This window comes from Leptodactylus fuscus, chromosome 1 (assembly GCF_031893055.1).
Source record: "Leptodactylus fuscus isolate aLepFus1 chromosome 1, aLepFus1.hap2, whole genome shotgun sequence".
NCBI lineage: Eukaryota > Metazoa > Chordata > Amphibia > Anura > Leptodactylidae > Leptodactylus > Leptodactylus fuscus.
Window position 1 is genome coordinate 83558920 of NC_134265.1, and position 25759 is coordinate 83584678.

Sequence of the window (25759 nt, forward strand, 5' to 3'; positions counted from 1 at the left end):
CAAGTTTTTGTGCCCCATAAAAGATGTCCTGATCTGCCAGGATCAATGCAATGAATGTGACCACCCCTTTACATCATAATAAACATTGAAACCAATGTGATATCAAAGTTGTTACGTTTTAAAGTTTTAGTAAAACTGGTTTTAACTTGAACTTAGTGAAATGTAATTTTAAATTAAGTAATTTAAAATTAGATTTTAATTCAAATTTGAATTATTATTACATATTTGAATTTAAGTCTGGCACAAGACTTTGGGTCAGAGATATTTGGACTTTACCTAAGTAAAAACTTGAGGCTATATTTGAATTGATATAACCTTCGATGACATGTCTTATCATGTAAAACACTGTCAATACTATATGATACTTCCTGAAAAAAGTCATTGTGCAGGTGCAATACAAAAAGTGGTCTGTTACGAATGGTCACTGACTCCATAAAGCTTTCAAAAAGAGAACATGCTCAGATAGATAAATAAAGAGGTGGACGTGATAAAACTGGCTAGAGTTTGCATTGGTGACAAAGGTTAAGAGATATCGATTTGCAGTCTCATTTTGAGAGTCTCCCCAAGTTCTCCTAAGAGGTAGTTTTCATCATGTTTTTCTTCCAGTTTCGTAAAGTCACTTTTCTTGTAAAGGGGAATGCTGGTTATGTCCAGTGTGTAAGTTCCTGGTAAAATGTTCTTCTGAGCTATATGGAGGTAACTGAGCCCATTTTTCTGATTAATGCGGAAGACAGTGTCATTGCCATTGGAGATAAAATAGCGCACATGGTTATTCAGAGGCTGAATTGCTGGCACAAATTCCAGTATGTGTTTCTTCTTATTTAATTCTGAGATGTTTAACATTATCTTCAGTGGCTCTTCCATATCTAGACTCTTCAGACTTATATCTTCATTCTGTTTAAAGCAAATCCCAAAAATTAACTTCAGTTTTGAAACACAAATGAATGCAAAAAATATATGTATCTGCAGTTCTACAGTATTTTCTCTTAAGTATTTTCTGACATCTACAATTTATGCATATTTAGATTTTTTTGGTGATTATGGAACATATAAAACATAATAATGCAGATATTATGCATATGTGAGTAAGCTGAACGAAACTAAGGAATTGAGACATAAGTCAAGTCACTATTTAGGTGAGTGTATTATGCAGTGAATATTTGAGTGACGTGTGCTCATGCATGTAGTATATGCATGACATGTGCGTTATGCATGTAATTTATGTTCTATGCAGGTAATATAAGAACCATGTGTTGTATGCATCTAATATATATATATATATGATGTGTGCTCTATTTATTTATTTATTATGCTTACTTATATAGCGCCATCATATTCTGCAGTGCTTTATAGAGATTGTTAGTCACTGTCCCATATAGGGCTCACAATCTACATTCCCTATCAGAATGTCTTTGGTGTGTGGGAGGAAACCGGAGTACCCGGAGGAAACCCACGCAAACACGGGGAGAACATACAAACTCCTTGCAGATGTTGCCCTTGGCAGGATTTGAACCTAGGACTCCAGCGCTGCAAGGCTGCAGTGCTAACCACTATGCATGTACTGACCTGCAGCTACTTTTTCATTCAAAGCTGAATGAATTTCCGACAAGGTGGGAGACAGACGGTCAGACTGTCTCAGCAAATTAAACAGGGGGAAGCATTTATGATACTTAGACTGACGAACATTAAATGAGATGAAAGTGTTGTGAGAGGTGCCTAGAAATGGTTAGAAATACTGTTGTATTTTAGTCATGCCAGATTCTATGCCTGAAATCTGAGACTGAAATGAAAATGTAAAAGTGTGCTCAATATTACCCCTTAAAAAGATGTATAAAAGTAGATAAAAACTGGAAAGTCCATTTGAATGAATCAAACCACTAAAGACAACATAACAATATACTGTATGTGACATAAATAGCCATTGCTCTTACCACTGCAGAATCTGTGTCATTGGAACTTCTTTTCGTCCTTCCATTTTTCTTTGGATAGCCGTTTATTTTACATTCATAACATGTTTCTGGGGACAAAGCATCTTCCTCTCGTTCCTCTCTGGCAGCAGGTAAATATTGGCCTCTGTTAAATGCCAAGCCGGACACACAGTGTCTGCAACAAAAGTGGTACTTTCATATAAACCTTGTCATTAGCCAGTATATGACTGATCTTCTTAAATGTAATGTAAGGGTATATTGGTTAAAAATAATCACTACTTGACAATAGATAGTTATTTAGTTTACTGATATGATAAGAAAATGAAATGTAAGGTATTTCACACTTCCTTAAAGTTAAATTCCCATTTCATTCACTTTTTTTTTTTTATTTCACCGCATCCCCACACAATAGCGAAAAAAGAGTTATACTTTGCATGTGGATTAAAGGATTTACCTGAGATATACCTACTGTTGTGTACAACTTTAACTCATGAAACCTATTCAACACAATATCAAAACATGCACGCCAAATCCTTGACCAGCTGCAAGTCCATATATCAGGCATGATACAATATGGCAAAATCATGCTGTTTTGAAAAGCTAGTCATTACACACATTGGGGACTGTGCATTCAAGAGAAAGAGTTAGGAAGGACACACCTGTATAACTATAATATACTAAAGCACTGAGTACTGGGTAGTCTTTTACCTGTAGACACAAGTGGGAATGGGGGACTTGGAATGGCCTTTATAGGTGTCCCTGTTATATTTGACACCTATCAGACATTATACATGTTAATGGTAATAACATTATAAAGATTATGAAGGGCAACTTACCCTTGCCCAACTCTGTAGTATCCAGGAGGACATCCACAGAGATATCCCCCGTCTGTGTTGGAGCAGCCATAATTACAAGGATTGCTTGATGAACACTCATTTACATCATTACATGAAGATGAAAACTGGTCATAGGCGAATCCTGGTGGACAAGCGCATTTGTAGCTGCCTAGAGTATTGTAACAAGAGGCAGAGCCACATGTGTTTGCTGCAACACATTCATTCTCATCTGCCGGAGGAAAAAAAAAAAAACACATAGTCAACGTTCATTAGCATTCTCTTTAAGATAGACACATATCCAAATTTTGAAAACTAAAATAATTTTTGTGGACAGGTATTTCAATACTATCCTCATGAGTAGTAGTTCCAGACTACGACATCAGACCTGTGGAGGTCTTTTCTTTATTGCTGTGTAGGCTTTTCGCAATGAACATTTTGTAGGTACTTTGCTGCAATCTTAGCTACCAAATCCCTTTGTTAAAGGGATCCTATCATTGACACACTACTTTTTCTAGGTACCACGTAGGAATAACCTTAAGAAAGGCTATTTGTCTCCTACCTTTCGTTGTCTTCTCTGTGCTGCCGTTTGCCTACAATCTTGGTTCTTGTCGGTATGCAAATTAGCTCTCTTGTAGCACTGAGGGTGGGCCTCAGCGCTCAAACAGCACTGGGGGGCATCCCTAATGCTGTGAGAGAACTCTCTACAGTGCCCCCTCCATCTTCATCAGGAGAGTCACCTTCAGCCTCTTCTTCCAGCGGTGGCTTGTAACTTCTAGGCCTCAGGCCTCGAGCATTGCAGACTGCACTTGCCCACACTCCATGAGAAAATGGCTGCTTGCACAGTATTGTAAGCGGCCATTTTCTCGTGGCCCTGTGCGGCGCAACAAATTTAGCTCCACCGACTTTTCTGTTGACTCCACCCATTCTCATTCATTTTCATGTGCTCCCACACAGTATAATCCTCCTACAGTCACCTGTAAATTATATGCCTCCCCTCCATCTCTCCCCCAGTTTCATTACACCCTTCCTCTGCCCCCAGTTTCATGTCCCCCCTCCATCTCTGCCCCCAGTTTCATGTCCCCCCTCCATCTCTTCCCCCAGTTTCATGCTGTTCTCCCCCTTTCAACTGCCCACAGTTTCATGTCCCCCATCTCTGCCCCAGTGTCATGCCGTTCCCCCCCCTCATCTTCCCCAGTGTCATGTCATTCCCCCCCTCATCTGCCCCAGTGTCATGTCATTCCCCCCTTCATCTGCCCCAGTGTCATGTCATTCCCCCCTTCATCTGCCCCAGTGTCATGCCATTCCCCCCTTCATCTGCCCCAGTGTCCATGCCATTCTCTCCCCACCCCCTTCATCTGCCCCAGTGTCATGCCATTCTCCCACTTCATCTGCCCCAGTGTAATGCCATTCTCCCCCCTTCATCTGCCCCAGTGTCATGCCATTCTCCCACTTCATCTGCCCCAGTGTAATGCCATTCTCCCCCTCATCTGCCCCAGTGTAATGCCATTCTCCCCCCTTCATCTGCCCCAGTGTAATGCCATTCTCCCCCCCTCATCTGCCCCAGTGTATTGTCATTCTCCCCCCCTTCATCTGCCCCAGTGTCATGCCATTCTCTCCCCACCCCCTTCATCTTCCACAGTGTCATGCCGTTCCCTCCCTCCCCTTCATTTGCCCCCCAGTTTCATGGGCCCCCTTCATTATGTTAAACACAAAACAAACACTTATTTACACTCACCCTTCCTTCCATCGCTCCCTCGCCGCTCCTCTCTCTGACTCTCCTCTCACTCCACTGACAGGTGTAAGCGTGATGTGGCGTCATCACATCGCGCCTACACATGCCGAAGCCGGGCGCAGCATTAAAGCAGGAGCTGAGCTGAGCTCCTGCTTTAATTGCCTGTGTATTCAGCTCATCGGCGTCCGACGGAGCTGAAATCGGGACAGGCAAGTGCCGGGGGCCCCAAGAGGCTCTGTGGGCCCCGGCACTTACCCGACTATACTACAGTGACGCCGGCCAAGAGCACAATTGCTGCTGCGGGCGCCAGGGGGCCGGCCAAAACCGGGCCCCCCCCATTTTTCAATTTGGCCGGGCAGCTGACGCCAGTAGCGGTAATACTGGCCTATCGGCGGCCCTGCCTGCATGTCCCCAGCATGAAGTCTATTGCAGATTGCTCAGTTTGTTTCAAACTGGGTGGAGAAAACATTGCAGTGAGACAAAAATGTGCTACATTAACTCTATTATAACTCTATTACTCTATAAAAACTCAATTATAATAGGTAGAGTACATTAGGCCTGCAGTTTACAGCAAGTAAAATTCTTACCCACACACTGGTTCCACTGGAAATGCTGAACGAAGCCCTGTGGACAGCTACAGCGGTATCCGCCAGCTATGTTCTGACATCCATGTTGGCATCTGTGGTTTCCATCACATTCATCAACATCTGCAGAAATTTAGGAGAATGATAAAGTCATTGTTTGTAAAAGTACATATTAAATGTAGAGCCAACATCTGATACCTTTTCTGTACTTCTGACTGTGAAAATGTGTGATGGAAATAGGATAAATATGGTATATAGCATACTTATAATGATATTGGCTAAAAGTCTAGCTTGCAACAAAGTATATGTCATCACTTCAGATGGGGGGATTTGTCCCACAGTTGTTTTTCCACAAAAGAGTACAATATAATACATGAGTAAATGTAGCAACAACCCCCAACAAAACAGCGCAAAAGGGTATCAGTACCCTGTGTCAAGATAGCAAGGAAAGGTGCACAGTCCTTCCAAGAAGAGAGAGTGGAGACACACACATATGGGAACAACCTGGGCAGAGAGAATGTGAGCCAGAAGCTTCTGTGTGGGAGCTATACCCAGAACCTCAACAAAAAGAGACATGAGAGGACAGAGTATATAAGTTGTGAATACTGGTATCCTTAGACCCAGCATAAAAGTGCACAGAGAGAGCAAGCTGGTCAACCACAGATGACAGAGAGGGAGAAGGAGCCCAAACTGCACCATTACTGCACCTCTTCTCCAAGCAAACCTGTGATAGTAAAAACAGGACCCCTGGGGAGTCTAATACCCCAGATTGTTGATGTTGCTTCAAAATATCAATAATTCCTTTCTTGCAGAAAATTACACATGGCTAAACCATTATTCCATATTGGTGCGTTATTGTTCCCTGTGGCTGCAAGTAGTTGAATATAGTAATGGCTACACCTTGTGCTTTTTCAATGCGCGATCAGTGTTTTCTATGGCCTCTTACAAATGATATTTAATTATCAGAGGTCCGTGTAGGGGACCATGAGTTCAGAGGCAAAGCTCGGGCCAGGTCCTATGCTTGACTGCTTTGCAATCCATTGGAACATATGGGTCTGTGGAGGACACAGATAGCACAAAAATTCCATCCATATGCCATCCATGGTGTTTCCTCATGGACCTGTACATGCACACGTTTGTATGCATTTAGCCTAAGACCTTGTTTCCTATTGACGAAAGACTGATACTAGTCTATACATGCCCTCTTTGATTGCAGAGTGTAGGACTAGAGATGAGCGAGTACTATTCAAAACGGCCACGCACCCATAGGAATAAATGGAAGCAGCCGGCACACAGACTTACGCAGGCTACGTCCATTCATTCCAATGGGTGCGTGCTATTCGAAACGGCCGTTACAAATAGTACTCGCTCATCTCTATTTAGGACCAGTTGCCAGGACAACCACTATTACCACTGTAGATGACACACGGGAGGAGAGGGAGTCTTCTTACCTGCATGTGTGCTGCCAGTGGACTTAGACTTTATTGTATGTGTAGGTTGTTATTTGCAAGATCACTATCCTGTATTGTCTTTGCATAAAGTGTTGCAAAGTAAAAAAAAAATGTCTGTTGCCGGGGTTATGTACTATTATATAACTATAAATGCCTGTAATGAAATAAGAATAAAAATAACCATCCCAACAAATGCGTACCATCACAGTTTAAGCCAGTCGAATCCAGGGAAAATCCTCTTTGGCATTCACAAGTGAAGCTGCCCGGGGTATTCTGGCATACTCCTTTAGGACCACATAAGTTGGATTGTGAACCACACTCGTTGTTATCTGTAAAACATATTATATAATAAATAATTTACTGGAACATATAGATCTCGCCATATGGTCCTTATAATTCTGTGCAATATTACTGAGTGACAGCAATGCATTATTCAAATTCACAATATTCACGAGTCTTTACCATGCACCTCTTCTGAAAAATGTCATTGGTGACAGAACTCCGTGTCAGCGACATTTGCTGGCAATTTATATTCATGAACCTTTATAATATTTTGAAATAGTGGACAGCTCCAGAGATGGACTGAAGCAAATCTCACAGTTCTGTATATTGCAAAGTTTTAGCATACCTCTCTTAAGTAAATATTATCAGACTAGGATCCATTTAAAGGATTTTGTTTAAGGAAAAGTGATACGTTTATAGTGACAAGGAGAAGGAGTGCTTCCAAAATATCCGTTCTGACCCGAATGAATATTATGTATATTAATCCAGTAGTGACTCCACTGCTTCCAAAACAATCAATTGGCAGCTTACAAGGTCAGGCAAGAAAATGGAAACAGATTTTGTATAGTTTATGCCTAAACTGATTTTGCAGTGTAAAGAGAAATAAACTCAAGGAATTAAGCAAGCCAGACGGCAATGGATGCACATGACATAATGACAAGTTAAAATAAAGCTCTCTCTTTAAAGTTGACAAAGAACATGGCTGTTTTCTTCCAGATGTTCAGTGTTGTACTTGTTAGTAAGTTCTCACCGATGCACGCCGTGTGATGTTGGGTAAAGCCCGGAGGACATTTACAACTGAAACTTCCAATGTTGTTGACACAGAGAAACTGGCAGTTGTGCTGCTTGGTTTGACATTCATCAAGATCTAAAATAAATACAAAGGTCTCGGTTAAGCAGTTTCCGTTGGTGCAGCAGGTGCGCTCGTGCTGGCGACATGAAGTGTTGCAGCTGTTTTACTATTACACATCTGAACATTCAAAGCGCTTCCTTCGAACTTCCTCTTTGAAGATGACAGACAGGGATCTAGAGATGTTTGTGGGATGTGATAATGTATTGAGTTGGAGCCAAGAACATCACTGATTCTAAAGATGCTCAATCCATTCCCAATGTCTATGCTAATAGGAAACGTTCACACAGATTACAGCTACTCCCAGCTAAACATTCACCATTCTGGGAATCCACTGGGTCACATGCTCTCTGACTTGCTCTGATTCCTAATGCCCCTGACTCTTTATGTGACACAGTTTGGTGCTATATTATGCAAGTAATCCTTCCTAAAACAATGGGGCAGATTTACCAACTCAGTCTATAATATTTAGACAATGCAAAATTAGACTAGACTGTCTAAAACTGGTACAGATTTAGCAAAATGTCTAATGCCAGATGATAAATATGGCATGTCCTATATGGCCAATTTACACAATCTATTTGTTGGTGTAATACATACCCAAAAATATGACAAAGTTTTGCATCCCAAACTAACCACTTTTCTGTTCCTCTTCACATGTTTTAATGCATTTTAAAATATATCTAGGCCCCTTATGGGCAGCTATATCTCTGTACTCCACCATTGTATTCAACTGTATCTGCATCCTGAGGACGCAAAAAAGGTTGAAATCTGGATGCACCACTACTGTCCCACTGAGAGCCCCCCTGCCTGCCATAGGCCTGGTGCAAGTATGCCGCTTGCCCTATGGTTAAAACCGTCTTTGCTCCACCCTCTTTTTACTACATCCACTTGTGGAAAGAGCCATAACAATGTGTCTAACACAATCAATAAACGTGGAGTAAGGCCAGGTTTATTAGTAAGTCTGCCTCCCTACTTCTAGTGGAGAAAATCTACATAGTATGGCATAATCCAAAACCTGCCACAAAGAAAGAATTCTATGCCTCTGTTTGGCATTGAACTCTGGTAGAGATGAATTCTACTGGTGCCATATTACTATGCAAATCAGAACTTGCCAAGAGCTATAAGTATAATAGTGTTATGTAGAGATGAGCGAACATTGTTCGGATCAGCCGATCCGAACAGCAAGCTCCCATAGAAATGAATGGAAGCACCTGGCACGTACGCTTTGCCGCCGGCCGGTCGCTTAACCCCCCGCGTGCCGGCCGCTTCCATTCATTTCTATGGGAGCGTGCTGTGAGTGTGCTTTTTGGAACGGCTGTTCCAAACAGTGTTCGCTCATCTCTAGTGTTATGTCTATGAGGCCTTACACTTACTGAGAGATGTCATTATTGTATTACTCTTGCTGCAGCATTTGTAACTCATCTTCTTAACCACTTCATTTCTAAACCACTTGGTTTTTTCACCACTTTGGTTTTTTTCATTCAGATGATTCAAATAATTTTGCTTAATTTTATGTAATTTTTTATTTTAGCATGCTTTTTTTTCTGTTACAGTCATTTTTATGTAGGTCAAAAATAGTTTTGTGTTGCTGGGGCCAGGTTAGTGATTTGGTTATGGTAGTGTCCTTCTTTTTTTCTTTATTTTTTTTCCTTAGCTTTATTTTAGTATTTCTTATACATAACTGACCTTCAATTAAGACCATAATAGGCATTTTAACATATTAGCTCCAGTTACAGAAGAAAAACAGCTTCTTAACCCTCAATGAAGAGCAGCTCTTAGGGTATGTTCACACGGCGAAAAATGGATTCCGTGAGTGAATATATTGTGCAGTTAGCTGCGATGGAATGCCAATGAAGTGCACCAGCATCCCATCTCGGCATTCCGCTCTGGATTAGGCCCGAATGCATGGGCCAAATCGGGAGGGAGTCTTGCACCACAGACCCCGCGGCAGAGTCCGTATGAAGAAGGGGCATGCATAGCAGTATGCACACAGATCATGTGCAGAAGCTGAAAGCTATAACCTTTTTTCAGGTTATTCAAATAATCTTTGCTTTTTTTTTCTTTGCTTTTTTTATACACAATTCTTTATATATATGCCATTTTATATGTTTTTTTTTACATTTGCATATTTTTCTTTTTTTCTTTTTTAAATTAATATCTAAGCATATTGCTATAATAATAAGAAACATCCCTTGAGTGCATAGCAAGCATCCATTAAGCCTTCTTCTCTTCAGTGTTAAGTGAATTAGGACTAAAAAAGCTTTAAAATTACTTCTTAATCTGCTGAATTCTAATCAACCCAAAGCGTAATGTTGTAGTAGTGGTAGCAGTGGTAAGTAAGATAAAAGAAATCCACAAGGTAATAAACTAAAGCAAGCAAACTTCTATGTACCAGTTATTATATAACAGTGTCACCCAAACATTGATCAGTAGTGAATAGTAATAGTAGTGATTTATATTAATGTTGCACTATTAGCCCTATTAATTTGGCAATCCTGGTAACTTGCATCTTCTGTACTCACCTTTACATGTTTTTCCATCCTCTTGAAGAATATAACCTCGAGGACAGGAACACTGGTAGCTGCCTTCTGTGTTCTTACAGATAAAATTACATGGCTTGGGGGATTGTGAGCACTCATCCAGGTCTATAAAACAGTATAAAGAAATTAAACTAATATGTAATTTTGGCATTTAATGTGTTTCAGGTTGTGCTGGATAGATGCCCATATCGTTTTACTTTTGCAGACTATTTAGGGAACTCTTAGCTGAATTACTTTAGGTCTAGGGCTTCACAAATGAGTCAAAGATGCAGCATACTGATCTAATAAAGTTTAAAAGAACTGCCATGGCATGCTAGCTAAACTGTAAACATACTAATGAGTAAACTTAATGAGATTACATCACCTTAACACACTTAATAAGTAAATATAACCTGTTTACTCACTAAGTGTTGGCTGATGAATAGATACCATAGTAGTAGACAAGTCACAAGTGGTGTACCTCAAGGATGTGTGCTCGGTTGTGTTCTTTTTTGACATTTTTGTAGGTGACATATAAGAAGTAGAGATGAGCGAGTAGTATTCGATCGAGTAGGTATTCGATCGAATACTACAGTATTCGAAATACTCGTACTCAATCGAGTACCACTCGCTATTCAAATGGAAAAATTCGATGCAGAACAAGTGTTGATTGGCCCGAATGCTATACAGTCAGCCAATCAACGCTGGTTCTTCTCCTACCTTTAGAAGTCTTCTCCATGCAGCGTCTCCGCGGCGTCTTCCGGCTCTGAATTCACTCTGCCAGGCATCGGGCCTGGGCAGAGCCGACTGCGCATGCCCGCGCTACAAGAAAATGGCCGACTTACAGTCAAAGAGTGAATTCAGAGCTGGAAGATGCCGCGGGGACGCTGCACAGAGAAGACTTCTCGGAGGATCCAGCCCGACCCTCACTCGTGGACTTGGTAAGTTCTATTTGATTGAATGTTGCCTACCCCTGAAACGAGCATTTTTCCCCCATAGAGTATAATAGGATTCGATATTCGATTCGAGTAGTCAAATATTGAGGGGCTACTCGAAACGAATATCGAATATTGAACATTTTACTGTTCGCTCATCTCTAATAAGAAGGTTTTATAGGAAAGGACTGTTTTCCAATGATGCAAAAGTGTGATAGTGTTGATAAACCTGGAGGAGTTTGTGGTGTGAAAAAAGGTCTCTTTTTTACTGAATGATAGTCTAAATAATAGAAATTGCAGTTCAATGTTTCCAAATGTATGAATATTATATTGGCAGTTCTGTGTTCACCAGGACTTCAGAAGAGAATGATGTAGGGGTTCTTATATTGGACAGCTTCATATTGAGTTAACAGTGCAGCTATATAGGCGATATAGGCAGTAAGAAGATCTATCGTGATGCCGCTACAGATCAGCTCTGGAATAATGTTCTTTAGACCACTCCTAGTACTACTGGGTGCAATGGGGAGCTACAAAAATTGTGTGTGTTGGGGGGTCTAAAATAAAATATAAAATATATCAGTAATCTGTATAATCTGTATAGCTTTGAGGAAAGAAAGGAAAGGGTAGAACTTATTGAAACCTTCACATATGTTAAAGATATAAATAAAATCAAGAAGGATTTTTTTTCATTTAAAACAAAAACTAAACAGAAGAAGGGGGCACAATCTGAGAGTCGTTGGGGAGGAAATCAGAAGTAATGTCAAGAGGTATTATTTCAATGAAAGAGTAGCTAAAGCTCAGAACAAACTTCCAGCAGATGTAGTTGGGAAATCTACAGCAAGTGACCTTAATATGCCTGTGATATGCATATGTCTATTCTAAGATAAAAAGGGAATAATACAAGTGCAGAAAAGGTTGAACAATGTGGCTTTTTTCTGCCATTATTTTTCTTTGTTTCTTTATTAGAATGGCCATGGCTCACTACATTGAAACATTGTCACATTGGCAGCTCTTTTAATCTTTGCTACATCTATATTTGCAATATATTAATGTCTTCTCGCCCTGAAGAGTCTTTATAGATGAACTAATGTTGGTCGTACTCAACTGTTACTTTGTACATGGAAATTTATAGGACTCACTGTGAGGATGCTCTTAAATTATTGCCTTACTGAAAAATATAAGGAATTCACAAAGACTGGTGGTACATTGAGTATGTATTGTTTTACATATTCTTTTTTCTATAATAGTTTTTTACTTTCTCATTGTTCATTTTTTATTCTAGTTTATGTACATGTGTATAGGGGTAGTCATCTTGTATGATCAGCTGAAATTAGAGATATTTCTTACATCATCCACACAAGCCAAAGACACAAACAATAGTCTGGAGATGACGCCTATAGGAGAGTTTTCTACTCATGCTCTGTGAGTTGGGCAGAGGTCATAGTGCAGTGAAAGGGAGTAGACAAGCGTGCATATCAATTACAGTGAATGGCGGTCCATGTTTTATCTATGTATAGATGATACCAGTCATTGTAACCCTGCCTTATGTGCAATTTCGCAAGCATCTTACCAACACATGAAGTTCCTCCAATATCAGTCGTGTAGCCAAAATTACAAAAGCATCTAAAAGAGCCAATGTTGTTGACACACTGTCCATTGCGACACAGGTTTGGCATCACTTTACACTCATCAATATCTGTACAAATAGATGAAATCATACAAATGAGATTGTACATTTAGGACGTATTACAGCCTATGTTATAAGTAATCAATGTCAATATACTGCACATAAAGACAATAGAGATAGGAAATATAAACATTTTACAAAGTAATAAGTGATATCTAGAGAGATACGACTCTCATTTGCAAACATTATTTTTATCTTAAAAGACATTCTTCAGTTTTACTTATTACGTGATGGCGCTTTATTAGTGTAAATAAAATGCAGTAAAAGAATAAGAACCCTAATATACAAAAAAAAAAAAAAAATTAAAAAAGTTAGAAATTCCACCCTTTGCTCTGTGTGCCATAGGAGTTTGCTATAGGAGACTGCTAAATGGGGTTTTCCATAGAATGTCCCCAGAAGTTTTCTTTGTGGACTTTCTGCTTCAATTATACCTATAGGGAGACTGCTGGTATTTTTGTAGGTATAATTGGCATGCTGTGATTTCCAAAACTGCAACAGTTTTGGAAATCACAGCATGTCCACTGCGTGTATTTTCCCATAATGTGTGGATGGGTTCCACTTTGCAGGAACTATAAAACGCGGTGGGCCTTGGCTTTAGACAGCTCTATTCTCTGTAAGACTTCTACAAAACATGTCAGGAATATTCACAAATCTGGCAAAAACTGTGCGTAAATGTAGCTCCTATGAGATCTGATGTCAATCACTTTCACAAAAATTAAACATTCTTAAAAAAATGAAAAATTGGAAGTGTGAACAGACTGTAATGGTTCAGGCAAAATACTGTTTTGTGACTCTGTAAACCTTCCAATTTGTATGGAGCCAGAATAAAAATAATGTGGTCAATTGAGTATGGAATGCCTACGGCGCTGTACCACTGGGACTACAAGGCAATTTGTTCATGAATGGAGGTGTATGCCAATGTGACACTTATGTACAAAATGTGACTTATTACCTTTGCCATCTGTTGTGTACCCTGGACCATGTGGGCAAAGTTTCTTATACTGAGTGGTGCCTGGTAGAGGACAGAGCTCACATTGATTTCCCCAGCCTCTTCCTCCATTGCAGCAACATTCAGATTTTGTAACATGGTTACGACTGCTGGATGACATCTGACACATTGTTTGTAGAACTTCAGAGAAACAGAAACCTTGGCGTGTATCTGAAGGCAGAACATAAAAATAATATATTAAGCACATAACATTTATAGAAATAAATACATTTTTCAAAATTTGTTCTGCTTTGGATTAAAAGTTCAATTTTCTCTGAATTGGTTTCAATTTGGAAGTGATTTAAAATTCATGGATGAGGGTTCCTAAGACTCTGTCTAACCCACTTCTAATGCTCTAGAACAAACAAATGTCAAAAGTGACAGCAACAGATATGGGATAACAGATGGTAGCCAGTTTGATAACATGCTGCACTTTCCAAAATTTTACAATTTTTAAAATTTGATAGTTTTTTTGGCGTTTGTCAAGGAAAACAGATCAAATTTTACTGAACCAATTGTATGCAGTATAATAGGAAGAGAGATATTGTATATAACTTCACTCAATTTTGGCATTTGTCAAGTAAGAATTAGCCAAATTACACGATATATATATATATATATATATATATATATATATATATATATATATAGAGAGAGAGAGAGAGAGAGAGAGAGAGCCATGTGGCGTGACAAAATTTTCTTTCTTGGTCTTAAACACTTAGTGCAGGTTCAATTTAAATTTTTGAGAATTGAGATTGATGTATTTGCTTCAGCACAACAACACCAGCACAAAACTTTACTGACATACACAGTCTGTGCTGCTGGCTGCTCTTCTCGGTCCTATTAATGTGTTATCTGTGTAATATTTCCTATCTCTCTCAGTCTGACTGAGACCCCATCTCTCTAATCTCTTACCACAAAATTAACTCTGACTTTTTTTTTTGCCTGTGCTTTCTAAAATGCCTTTAATCATTAGTGACCTCTGACGTATATATTCGTCCCTCATCCTTGCCTGTTTCCTGTCTTAAGAATTGCTTTTGGTGTTATGATGCAAGCCCGCCTGATCCCTGAAGCCATGCAATCCATTTTTTATGCTTTCTTAATGCTTTTACATTGCAGTCACCATTTAAGCTGGCAATATGGAAAAGGTTCAACTTCATTTGAACCCACAGTTTTTGAAACGTTTCTGCAGAATCCAGTTTGTTGTCAACTGGTTTGCTCATCTTTTCTCATTTACAAAACAGGGTGCTGCACCAAGATCAGCACCATCAAATTTATATGGGGTAATAATAATGATTAGAGATGAGCGAACAGCGTTTGATCGAGTACATGTTCGATCTGATATCAGGCTGTTCGAGATGTTCGATTCGAGTCGAACACCAGGTGACAAACTCACTAAAAATTTGATTCCCCTCCCACCTTCCCTGTTGCTTTTTTTGCACCAATAACTGCGCAGGGGAGGTGGGACAGGAACTATGACAACGGAGGCATTGCAAAAAAATCGGAAAAAGTAATTGGCTGGCTAATTCAGGTGACCTCCAATTTATACGAACAGTGGATTGAATATTCGGTTATATGAGACTGTGAACTATGTGATTGTGCGACAGGGACAGATGTACAGGCAGGGTTAGCTAGGGATTACCTTTATTTAGGTGGGAAAGTCACTCACACAGCTCTTTGGGGCTCTATCTGGTCAGGATTCCTGAGCCGAGCTGAGCGCACGGCCAGCACTGCTACACCGGAGATGAAGCAGTGCTGGCTGTGCGCTCAGCTCGGCTACTCCGGAGATGAGCCGATCTGAGCACACGGCCAGCACTGCTACACCAGAGATGAAGCAGTGCTGGCCGTGGGCTCAGCTCGGCTACTCCAGAGATGAGCCAAGCTGAGCGCACGGCCAGCGCTGCTACACCGGAGATGTCGAGTATTGAGCGACTACTCGAATCAAACTTCGAACATTTCACTGTTTGCTCATCTCTAATAATGAGCCTTTTGTTCCATGGCAAATAAGTTGCTGTTAGAGTGTGAGGGTGCATTCACACGGAGGAAAACGGTGAGGAATTTGGTGTGGAATTTCATTGCTGAAAAAAATCTAGCAGAAAAAGGAAGCCATTGAAGTCAATGGGAGGCTTTTTTTCAGCGCTGAAATTCAACACCAAATTCCTCACCATTTTCCTCCATGTGAATGGACCCTGACAGTGGCTTTATTTCCTTTACGTTTCTGGACTCATGGACTTGTACATATTCTCTATAGAGGAAGGTGGGCCCAAAGAATTCAGGGCCAACACTGCATAAGCACATTGCATATTGTATAACTTTACCTAACTTTACCTAAATTATATTAAAGCAAATTTTCAAGGTTCACAATAAAAATCTGACATCAAAAGTATAGTTCAAAAGTAAAAAAAACCCTCATGCTTTCCTTTTTAATCTCTTTAGCATGGTTCCCCAGATTCCCATTCCCTCTTCATTATTATATATTGACCACCATCTTCTCAAACTACTATTCTAAAATTTTACTCATGAATTGAAGGGTTTCTTAATAGAGATGAGCGAACACTAAAATGTTCGAGGTTCGAAATTCGATTCGAACAGCCGCTCACTGTTCGAGTGTTCGAATGGGTTTCGAACCCCATTATAGTCTATGGGGAACATAAACTCGTTAAGGGGGAAACCCAAATTCGTGTCTGGAGGGTCACCAAGTCCACTATGACACCCCAGGAAATGATACCAACACCCTGGAATGACACTGGGACAGCAGGGGAAGCATGTCTGGGGGCATAAAAGTCACTTTATTTCATGGAAATCCCTGTCAGTTTGCGATTTTCGCAAGCTAACTTTTCCCCATAGAAATGCATTGGCCAGTGCTGATTGGCCAGAGTACGGAACTCGACCAATCAGCGCTGGCTCTGCTGGAGGAGGCGGAGTCTAAGATCGCTCCACACCAGTCTCCATTCAGGTCCGACCTTAGACTCCGCCTCCTCCCGCAGAGCCAGCGCTGATTGGCCGAAGGCTGGCCTATGCATTCCTATGCGAATGCAGAGACTTAGCAGTGCTGAGTCAGTTTTGCTCAACTACACATCTGATGCACACTCGGCACTGCTACATCAGATGTAGCAATCTGATGTAGCAGAGCCGAGGGTGCACTAGAACCCCTGTGCAATCTCAGTTCACGCTAATAGAATGCATTGGCCAGCGCTGATTGGCCAATGCATTCTATTAGCCCGATGAAGTAGAGCTGAATGTGTGTGCTAAGCACACACATTCAGCACTGCTTCATCATGCCAATACAATGCATTAGCCAGTGCTGATTGGCCAGAGTACGGAATTCGGCCAATCAGCGCTGGCTCTGCTGGAGGAGGCGGAGTCTAAGGTCGGACCTGAATGGAGACTGGTGTGGAGCGATCTTAGACTCCGCCTCCTCCAGCAGAGCCAGCGCTGATTGGCCGAATTCCGTACTCTGGCCAATCAGCGCTGGCCAATGCATTCTATTAGCCCGATGAAGTAGAGCTGAATGTGTGTGCTTAGCACACACATTCAGCTCTACTTCATCAGGCTAATAGAATGCATTGGCCAATCAGCGCTGGCCAATGCATTCTATTAGCTTGATGAAGCAGAGTGTGCACAAGGGTTCAAGCGCACCCTCGGCTCTGATGTAGCAGAGCCGAGGGTGCACAAGGGTTCAAGTGCACCCTCGGCTCTCCTACATCAGAGCCGAGGGTGCGCTTGAACCCTTGTGCAGCCTCGGCTCTGCTACATCAGAGCCGAGGGTGCGCTTGAACCCTTGTGCACACTCTGCTTCATCAAGCTAATAGAATGCATTGGCCAGCGCTGATTGGCCAGAGTACGGAATTCGGCCAATCAGCGCTGGCCAATGCATCCCTATGGGAAAAAGTTTATCTCACAAAAATCACAATTACACACCCGATAGAGCCCCAAAAAGTTATTTTTAATAACATTCCCCCCTAAATAAAGGTTATCCCTAGCTATCCCTGCCTGTACAGCTATCCCTGTCTCATAGTCACAAAGTTCACATTCTCATATGACCCGGATTTGAAATCCACTATTCGTCTAAAATGGAGGTCACCTGATTTCGGCAGCCAATGACTTTTTCCAATTTTTTTCAATGCCCCCGGTGTCGTAGTTCCTGTCCCACCTCCCCTGCGCTGTTATTGGTGCAAAAAAGGCGCCAGGGAAGGTGGGAGGGGAATCGAATTTTGGCGCACTTTACCACGCGGTGTTCGATTCGATTCGAACATGGCGAACACCCTGATATCCGATCGAACATGTGTTCGATAGAACACTGTTCGCTCATCTCTATTTCTTAACCATTCAGTAAAACAGAGTTGAAGAATATTTGCCCCACTTCTTTAGCACAATATTCACATTATGTCAATTTAGAAATATTATTTAGACAAGGGATCACTTGGTCTGATTTGTTTCCAAAGGCAACTTTATTGTGGCTGTTAGTTTTATGAGTAATGAAGTTACAGCTGACTATTGTGGAGTCCTATTTCTTTTAGCCCTGCATAATATTATTAGCTTGGCTATTGCATAACCAGGACCGTTACACAATGGTAAAGGCAAAACCAAAATGTTCAATTTATTTTTTAAAGGTGCTTTTATTGGATCTAATTTTGCCCAATATTTATTTTGTTATTTTCTAGACAAATTAGGAAAATAATGATAATGATAATAATAATAATAATAATAATAATAATAATAATAATAATAATAATTCTATTTTAATTTTTGAGTTTTTCCTATAAGTTTGTCTGTACATGAACCCTATGGACTGTAAAGTGCTATATTTTGGGACTATATAATGTTGATAATATGCTGAAATACAAGCAGCATAAGTTTAATATTTGTTCCTACCAAGGCATTCAGTTCCTGTAAGTGATGGTTGGAATCCTTCATTGCAGTCACATCGATAGCTGCCAATGGAATTGACACAACGGCCATTTTCACAGATGGTTGGTTTTGTGCGACATTCATTCTCATCTTGACCAGGACAGAAAAATATTAATAAAGTGAAATATTAAGCAGTGTTTTCAAAAACATAATTCCTTTGCTTTAGGTCACCATTGCCATGCATGATTGATATATTTCTTTGTTATACAGTTATATACATTGATATAGATATTTATATGATAGTAGAGAACTAATATTTTTTCTAGTTGCCCTTTGTCCCTGTCCTCACTATACAAAGCAATATGTAATACATATCAACTAAGATTTAAGAACTTGGACTTAAGAACTTCATTTACAGTGGCCGTCACTCGGTTAGTTCCAGGCTAAAATGGTTCTATATAAGACACAACAACAGAGAACCTTCATATACTGTTTTCCATAGTACTAGACAGTCATTCATACATCTTTCTATCATTCTTTTAGTGGAAACATGTATAAATAAAAGTATTAAAAAATACAGCTGAAGGAATGTGTCTGATGTATGTAGCGCAATAGGTTGAAAAGCTCAGTGTAAACAACTACCAAAAATGGAATACATACAACTTCACCTAAGAAAAATTCTTTGTTTAGCCTTAAGTTTCTCCAGGACGAAAAATGTCCATAAATATTCCAGTGAGGTTTTTACACAGCATGCCTGTGACATGGAGCCTTTCCAAGTACCCATTAGATTTGGAGCCCAGGTCCTTACCCATGCAACCTTCTCCATCTGGTCTTCGAGTCATTCCAGGAGGACAAATGCACATAAATGTTCCAATGAGGTTTTTGCACAGCATGCCCCTGGATTCACAGTCATGGAATCCTTCTAAGCACTCATCCAGATCTATAGAAGATAGTACAAGATGGTTAACATTTACAGGTTTAGCCATTTCCTTGTTTTCACTTAACCACAAATGAATATTTTACTGACCTTTACACATCTTCTGGTCTTCCCTCAGAACATATCCAACAGGACATGTACATTCATATGAACCGTAAGTGTTCATACATCTGAATGCGCAGATCAGTGGGTTTAATGCACATTCATTGATATCTGCAAGGAGGAAATACAACCAAATACATTATCCGTTATAGTCATTGTACTATTGGACACTTATTGGAACCATGGCTGACTCCGGTAGTCTGATTCCGACTCCAACTCCTGCTCCTGCACTGACTACAACTCCTTCATAAACTGCCATAGTCAGTCAGGAGCAATACAGATTGTATTCTTAGGAAAGTAAACTATGTATCTAAATAATTATATAATAGCAATAATTGTGTAATATGATTTAAAATAATTAAAGGCATTATACTTTTCCTTAGGATAGGCCATCAATATTAGATCGGCAATGGTCCGATCCTAAGCTTATGCCATCACTATTAGAAAGTGGAAAAAACTTTAATGATTTTATTTAGAAGCCTGAGTAGGTAACTTTTTTCCCCATTTTGACTCCAACTCTACCCAAAATTGGTCCCAATTTTGACGCAGTCCTGATTGGAACTGTTTTCTCAGTTTCTCAGTTTTAATATTGATTTTCTTGTTTTTGCCTAAGAAACTAAAACAAGTTCAGTGAGCTGGCACAGTGGGTAGGAGTAAGATATATTTGATACAGTTCTACTAGCCAAATATTGAAAAAATACTTCTGACATGTCTTGCAGTGGGAGGAGAAAACCAACGTGGAATATCAGTTACTGGGGCGGGTTGGATGGATGCTAGCATTGATATCATGCTTCATTGAAATGGAAAATTATTCAAGATCATTCATTAACGGCCAAGTCCTACATTATCTATATAAAATATCAATATATACTGGCCTTAAGGTGGCAATAGATCTTCTATAACTGGTGGATGACAGGTATTTCCCACGAAACACTCATACACATGCCGGCTCGGTTTGGCCAAACATGCTCTTTCAAAGGGGAAATGTGAGTTAGATTCTATTGACTAGATTCTTACGAGTATTATATATCAATGAACTATGGAATGAATATTAAATATCCTTTAAAATGATTAATTTTTTTTACTAGTCAGGGTCACATCCCTGTGTGGCTGAGCTGAAGTAGTAGTTTACCTTCACAGTTCATCATAGGTCCAGGTTCAAATCCTTCATCACAGGAACACTCAAAACTACCAATGGCATTAGTACAAGTTCCATTCCCACAGGGATTGCCAATAGAACATTCATCGGTATCTAAATGCGAGATAAATTCCACATATTATACTGAAATTTAAATGGTGTAGTACATCAACTACATAACAGCATAGACAGACATGCTAAGATATTGTGGCTTATAAGGAAAGTATTTGCGGTCACACTTTTCTTAATACAATTTAAGTGATGCCTAAAGTGATATTATCACTGAGGACAAATTGTGTAATAGAGTTTATCTAATCCTCCATGGGCTTGTGTGGTCAAGAGGGACAATGACCCAAATAGCAGAATTGAAACATAGACAGGTTGGTGGCTCACTGCTTGGCACAGTGACAGCATTGGGGTCCTAGTTTTCAATACAATTCAGGACATGCATAGGGATTAGAGATGAGCGAACAGTGTTCTATCGAACACATGTTCGATCGGATATCAGGGTGTTCGCCATGTTCGAATCGAATCGAACACCACGTGGTAAAGTGCGCCAAAATTCGATTCCCCTCCCACCTTCCCTGGCGCCTTTTTTGCACCAATAACAGCGCAGGGGAGGTGGGACAGGAACTACGACACTGGGGGCATTGAAAAAAATTGGAAAAAGTCATTGGCTGCCGAAATCAGGTGACCTCCATTTTAGACGAATAGTGGATTTCAAATCCGGGTCATATGAGAATGTGAACTTTGTGACTATGAGACAGGGATAGCTGTACAGGCAGGGATAGCTAGGGATAACCTTTATTTAGGGGGGAATGTTATTAAAAATAACTTTTTGGGGCTCTATCGGGTGTGTAATTGTGATTTTTGTGAGATAAACTTTTTCCCATAGGGATGCATTGGCCAGCGCTGATTGGCCGAATTCCGTACTCTGGCCAATCAGTGCTGGCCAATGCATTCTATTAGCTTGATGAAGCAGAGTGTGCACAAGGGTTCAAGCGCACCCTCGGCTCTGATGTAGCAGAGCCGAGGCTGCACAAGGGTTCAAGCGCACCCTCGGCTCTGATGTAGGAGAGCCGAGGGTGCACTTGAACCCTTGTGCACCCTCAGCTCTGCTACATCAGAGCCGAGGGTGCGCTTGAACCCTTGTGCACACTCTGCTTCATCAAGCTAATAGAATGCATTGGCCAGCGCTGATTGGCCAATGTATTCTATTAGCCTGATGAAGTAGAGCTGAATGTGTGTGCTAAGCACACACATTCAGCTCTACTTCATCGGGCTAATAGAATGCATTGGCCAGCGCTGATTGGCCAGAGTACGGAACTCGACCAATCAGCGCTGGCTCTGCTGGAGGAGGCGGAGTCTAAGATCGCTCCACACCAGTCTCCATTCAGGTCCGACCTTAGACTCCGCCTCCTCCGGCAGAGCCAGCGCTGATTGGCCGAATTCCGTACTCTGGCCAATCAGCACTGGCTAATGCATTGTATTGGCTTGATGAAGCAGTGCTGAATGTGTGTGCTTAGCACACACATTCAGCTCTACTTCATCGGGCTAATAGAATGCATTGGCCAGCGCTGATTGGCCGAATTCCGTACTCTGGCCAATCAGCACTGGCTAATGCATTGTATTGGCTTGATGAAGCAGTGCTGAATGTGTGTGCTTAGCACACACATTCAGCTCTACTTCATCGGGCTAATAGAATGCATTGGCCAATCAGCGCTGGCCAATGCATTCTATTAGCGTGAACTGAGTTTGCACAGGGGTTCTAGTGCACCCTCGGCTCTGCTACATCAGATTGCTACATCTGATGTAGCAGTGCCGAGTGTGCATCAGATGTGTAGTTGAGCAAAACTGACTCAGCACTGCTAAGTCTGCATTCGCATAGGAATGCATTGGCCAGCCTTCGGCCAATCAGCGCTGGCTCTGCCGGAGGAGGCGGAGTCTAAGGTCGGACCTGAATGGAGACTGGTGTGGAGCTATCTTAGACTCCGCCTCCTCCAGCAGAGCCAGCGCTGATTGGTCGAGTTCCGTACTCTGGCCAATCAGCACTGGCTAATGCATTGTATTGGCTTGATGAAGCAGTGCTGAATGTGTGTGCTTAGCACACACATTCAGCTCTACTTCATCGGGCTAATAGAATGCATTGGCCAATCAGCGCTGGCCAATGCATTCTATTAGCGTGAACTGAGTTTGCACAGGGGTTCTAGTGCACCCTCGGCTCTGCTACATCAGATTGCTACATCTGATGTAGCAGTGCCGAGTGTGCATCAGATGTGTAGTTGAGCAAAACTGACTCAGCACTGCTAAGTCTGCATTCGCATAGGAATGCATTGGCCAGCCTTCGGCCAATCAGCGCTGGCTCTGCCGGAGGAGGCGGAGTCTAAGGTCGGACCTGAATGGAGACTGGTGTGGAGCGATCTTAGACTCCGCCTCCTCCAGCAGAGCCAGCGCTGATTGGCCGAATTCCGTACTCTGGCCAATCAGCACTGGCTAATGCATTGTATTGGCTTGATGAAGCAGTGCTGAATGTGTGTGCTTAGCACACACATTCAGCTCTACTTCATCGGGCTAATAGAATGCATTGGCCAGCGCTGATTGGCCGAATTCCGTACTCTGGCCAATCAGCACTGGCTAATGCATTGTATTGGCTTGATGAAGCAGTGCTGAATGTGTGTGCTTAGCACACACATTCAGCTCTACTTCATCGGGCTAATAGAATGCATTGGCCAATCAGCGCTGGCCAATGCATTCTATTAGCGTGAACTGAGTTTGCACAGGGGTTCTAGTGCACCCTCGGCTCTGCTACATCAGATTGCTACATCTGATGTAGCAGTGCCGAGTGTGCATCAGATGTGTAGTTGAGCAAAACTGACTCAGCACTGCTAAGTCTGCATTCGCATAGGAATGCATTGGCCAGCCTTCGGCCAATCAGCGCTGGCTCTGCCGGAGGAGGCGGAGTCTAAGGTCGGACCTGAATGGAGACTGGTGTGGAGCGATCTTAGACTCCGCCTCCTCCAGCAGAGCCAGCGCTGATTGGCCGAATTCCGTACTCTGGCCAATCAGCACTGGCTAATGCATTGTATTGGCTTGATGAAGCAGTGCTGAATGTGTGTGCTTAGCACACACATTCAGCTCTACTTCATCGGGCTAATAGAATGCATTGGCCAATCAGCGCTGGCCAATGCATTCTATTAGCGTGAACTGAGTTTGCACAGGGGTTCTAGTGCACCCTCGGCTCTGCTACATCAGATTGCTACATCTGATGTAGCAGTGCCGAGTGTGCATCAGATGTGTAGTTGAGCAAAACTGACTCAGCACTGCTAAGTCTGCATTCGCATAGGAATGCATTGGCCAGCCTTCGGCCAATCAGCGCTGGCTCTGCCGGAGGAGGCGGAGTCTAAGGTCGGACCTGAATGGAGACTGGTGTGGAGCGATCTTAGACTCCGCCTCCTCCAGCAGAGCCAGCGCTGATTGGTCGAGTTCCGTACTCTGGCCAATCAGCACTGGCCAATGCATTTCTATGGGGAAAAGTTAGCTTGCGAAAATCGCAAACTGACAGGGATTTCCATGAAATAAAGTGACTTTTATGCCCCCAGACATGCTTCCCCTGCTGTCCCAGTGTCATTCCAGGGTGTTGGTATCATTTCCTGGGGTGTCATAGTGGACTTGGTGACCCTCCAGACACGAATTTGGGTTTCCCCCTTAACGAGTTTATGTTCCCCATAGACTATAATGGGGTTCGAAACCCATTCGAACACTCGAACAGTGAGCGGCTGTTCGAATCGAATTTCGAACCTCGAACATTTTAGTGTTCGCTCATCTCTAATAGGGATGTTTCTTCTTATCATATTTGCTTTGGCTTCCTCTGAGTGATCTGGTTTATATTCTCACTTGTAAAAACTTATTGTGGCTGATTTATCATTACATTATGCCTTTTTGTCAAAAATGATATTCAGAGATAAGGAATACATCGGTTCTATATCAGCAATGGGGAAAAAAACTGCATACCTGATCAGCTGGCACATACATAAACTAAAGTGATAACCATTAACAAATGATACATACCCACACAAGTGATTCCTGTATAATCCAGATTATAGCCCATGGGACACTCGCATCGGAAAGATCCATCCGTATTAATACAGAGACCATTCGAACAAATTCCTGGGTTTTCTATGCATTCATTGACATCTACAACAAGCACAAAAAATTACAATAACATTTACTTCTGTTCCTATGTGTGATATATTGTATACAAAGCTTTACATTTAAAGAAATTAAGGGCAAAAAATTACTCTTATCATGAATCATCTCTACATCTATATTCTAATGCATTCAATTACCATAATTGAATTTAGCATCAATTCACACACTAACCACTTTCTCAATGATATTAGTATATTTGCATTTGCTATTCCAAACCTGTCTTATTTCTAAGCTTTATTATTATTATTATTATTATTATTATTATTATTATTAATTTATATATATAGCACCATTAATTCCATGGTGCTTTACATTTGGTGTTACCTTCTGTGTTTCTCTAATTCTTGGGTTTATATTTACCTTCTCTGTCACCTTCAGGACCAGTGATGGTTCCATGTCCAAATGGACATAAAGTTTGAAAAGCCGCTAAAAATAAGAAAATCCAAAAACATATAAACAATAGCATTAATTTCACACAACGACATTTTCTTATATCACTAGCTCCTGAGTTAAATATAGTTAACAGAGAGAGAAATACATCAGAAACTAATAAGACAAATGATAAGTTAGAATATAGTGGGCGCCATAATATTATTAAGTGGGGGGTTGTCTCCTGTATGCTAAATAGTGCTAAGAAATGAATGGATAGAAGCAAAGTTGCATACCATAATAAAGACGCTCTTTCCCAAGTTGTGAAAAAATACATATAATTATTTTTTATTAGCAC

General features: G+C 41.2%; 1 protein-coding gene across 1 annotated transcript in view; it reads right to left on the minus strand.

The window, feature by feature from the left end:
* Positions 1 to 326: 326 nt before the first annotated feature.
* FBN2 (fibrillin 2) overlaps positions 327 to 25759 on the minus strand; it is a 213084-nt gene continuing 187651 nt past the window's right edge. The window contains exons 51-65 of the mRNA XM_075272282.1: positions 25393 to 25458; positions 24892 to 25017; positions 20818 to 20937; positions 19674 to 19796; positions 19455 to 19586; positions 18671 to 18796; positions 13760 to 13966; positions 12691 to 12816; positions 10189 to 10311; positions 7565 to 7681; positions 6732 to 6860; positions 5084 to 5203; positions 2765 to 2993; positions 1932 to 2103; positions 327 to 894 (exon numbers count right to left, since the gene is read on the minus strand). Coding sequence (XP_075128383.1) covers positions 523 to 894; positions 1932 to 2103; positions 2765 to 2993; positions 5084 to 5203; positions 6732 to 6860; positions 7565 to 7681; positions 10189 to 10311; positions 12691 to 12816; positions 13760 to 13966; positions 18671 to 18796; positions 19455 to 19586; positions 19674 to 19796; positions 20818 to 20937; positions 24892 to 25017; positions 25393 to 25458 — 2288 coding nt within the window. The 3' untranslated portion in view covers positions 327 to 522. The remainder of the gene's footprint in view (positions 895 to 1931; positions 2104 to 2764; positions 2994 to 5083; positions 5204 to 6731; positions 6861 to 7564; positions 7682 to 10188; positions 10312 to 12690; positions 12817 to 13759; positions 13967 to 18670; positions 18797 to 19454; positions 19587 to 19673; positions 19797 to 20817; positions 20938 to 24891; positions 25018 to 25392; positions 25459 to 25759) is intronic.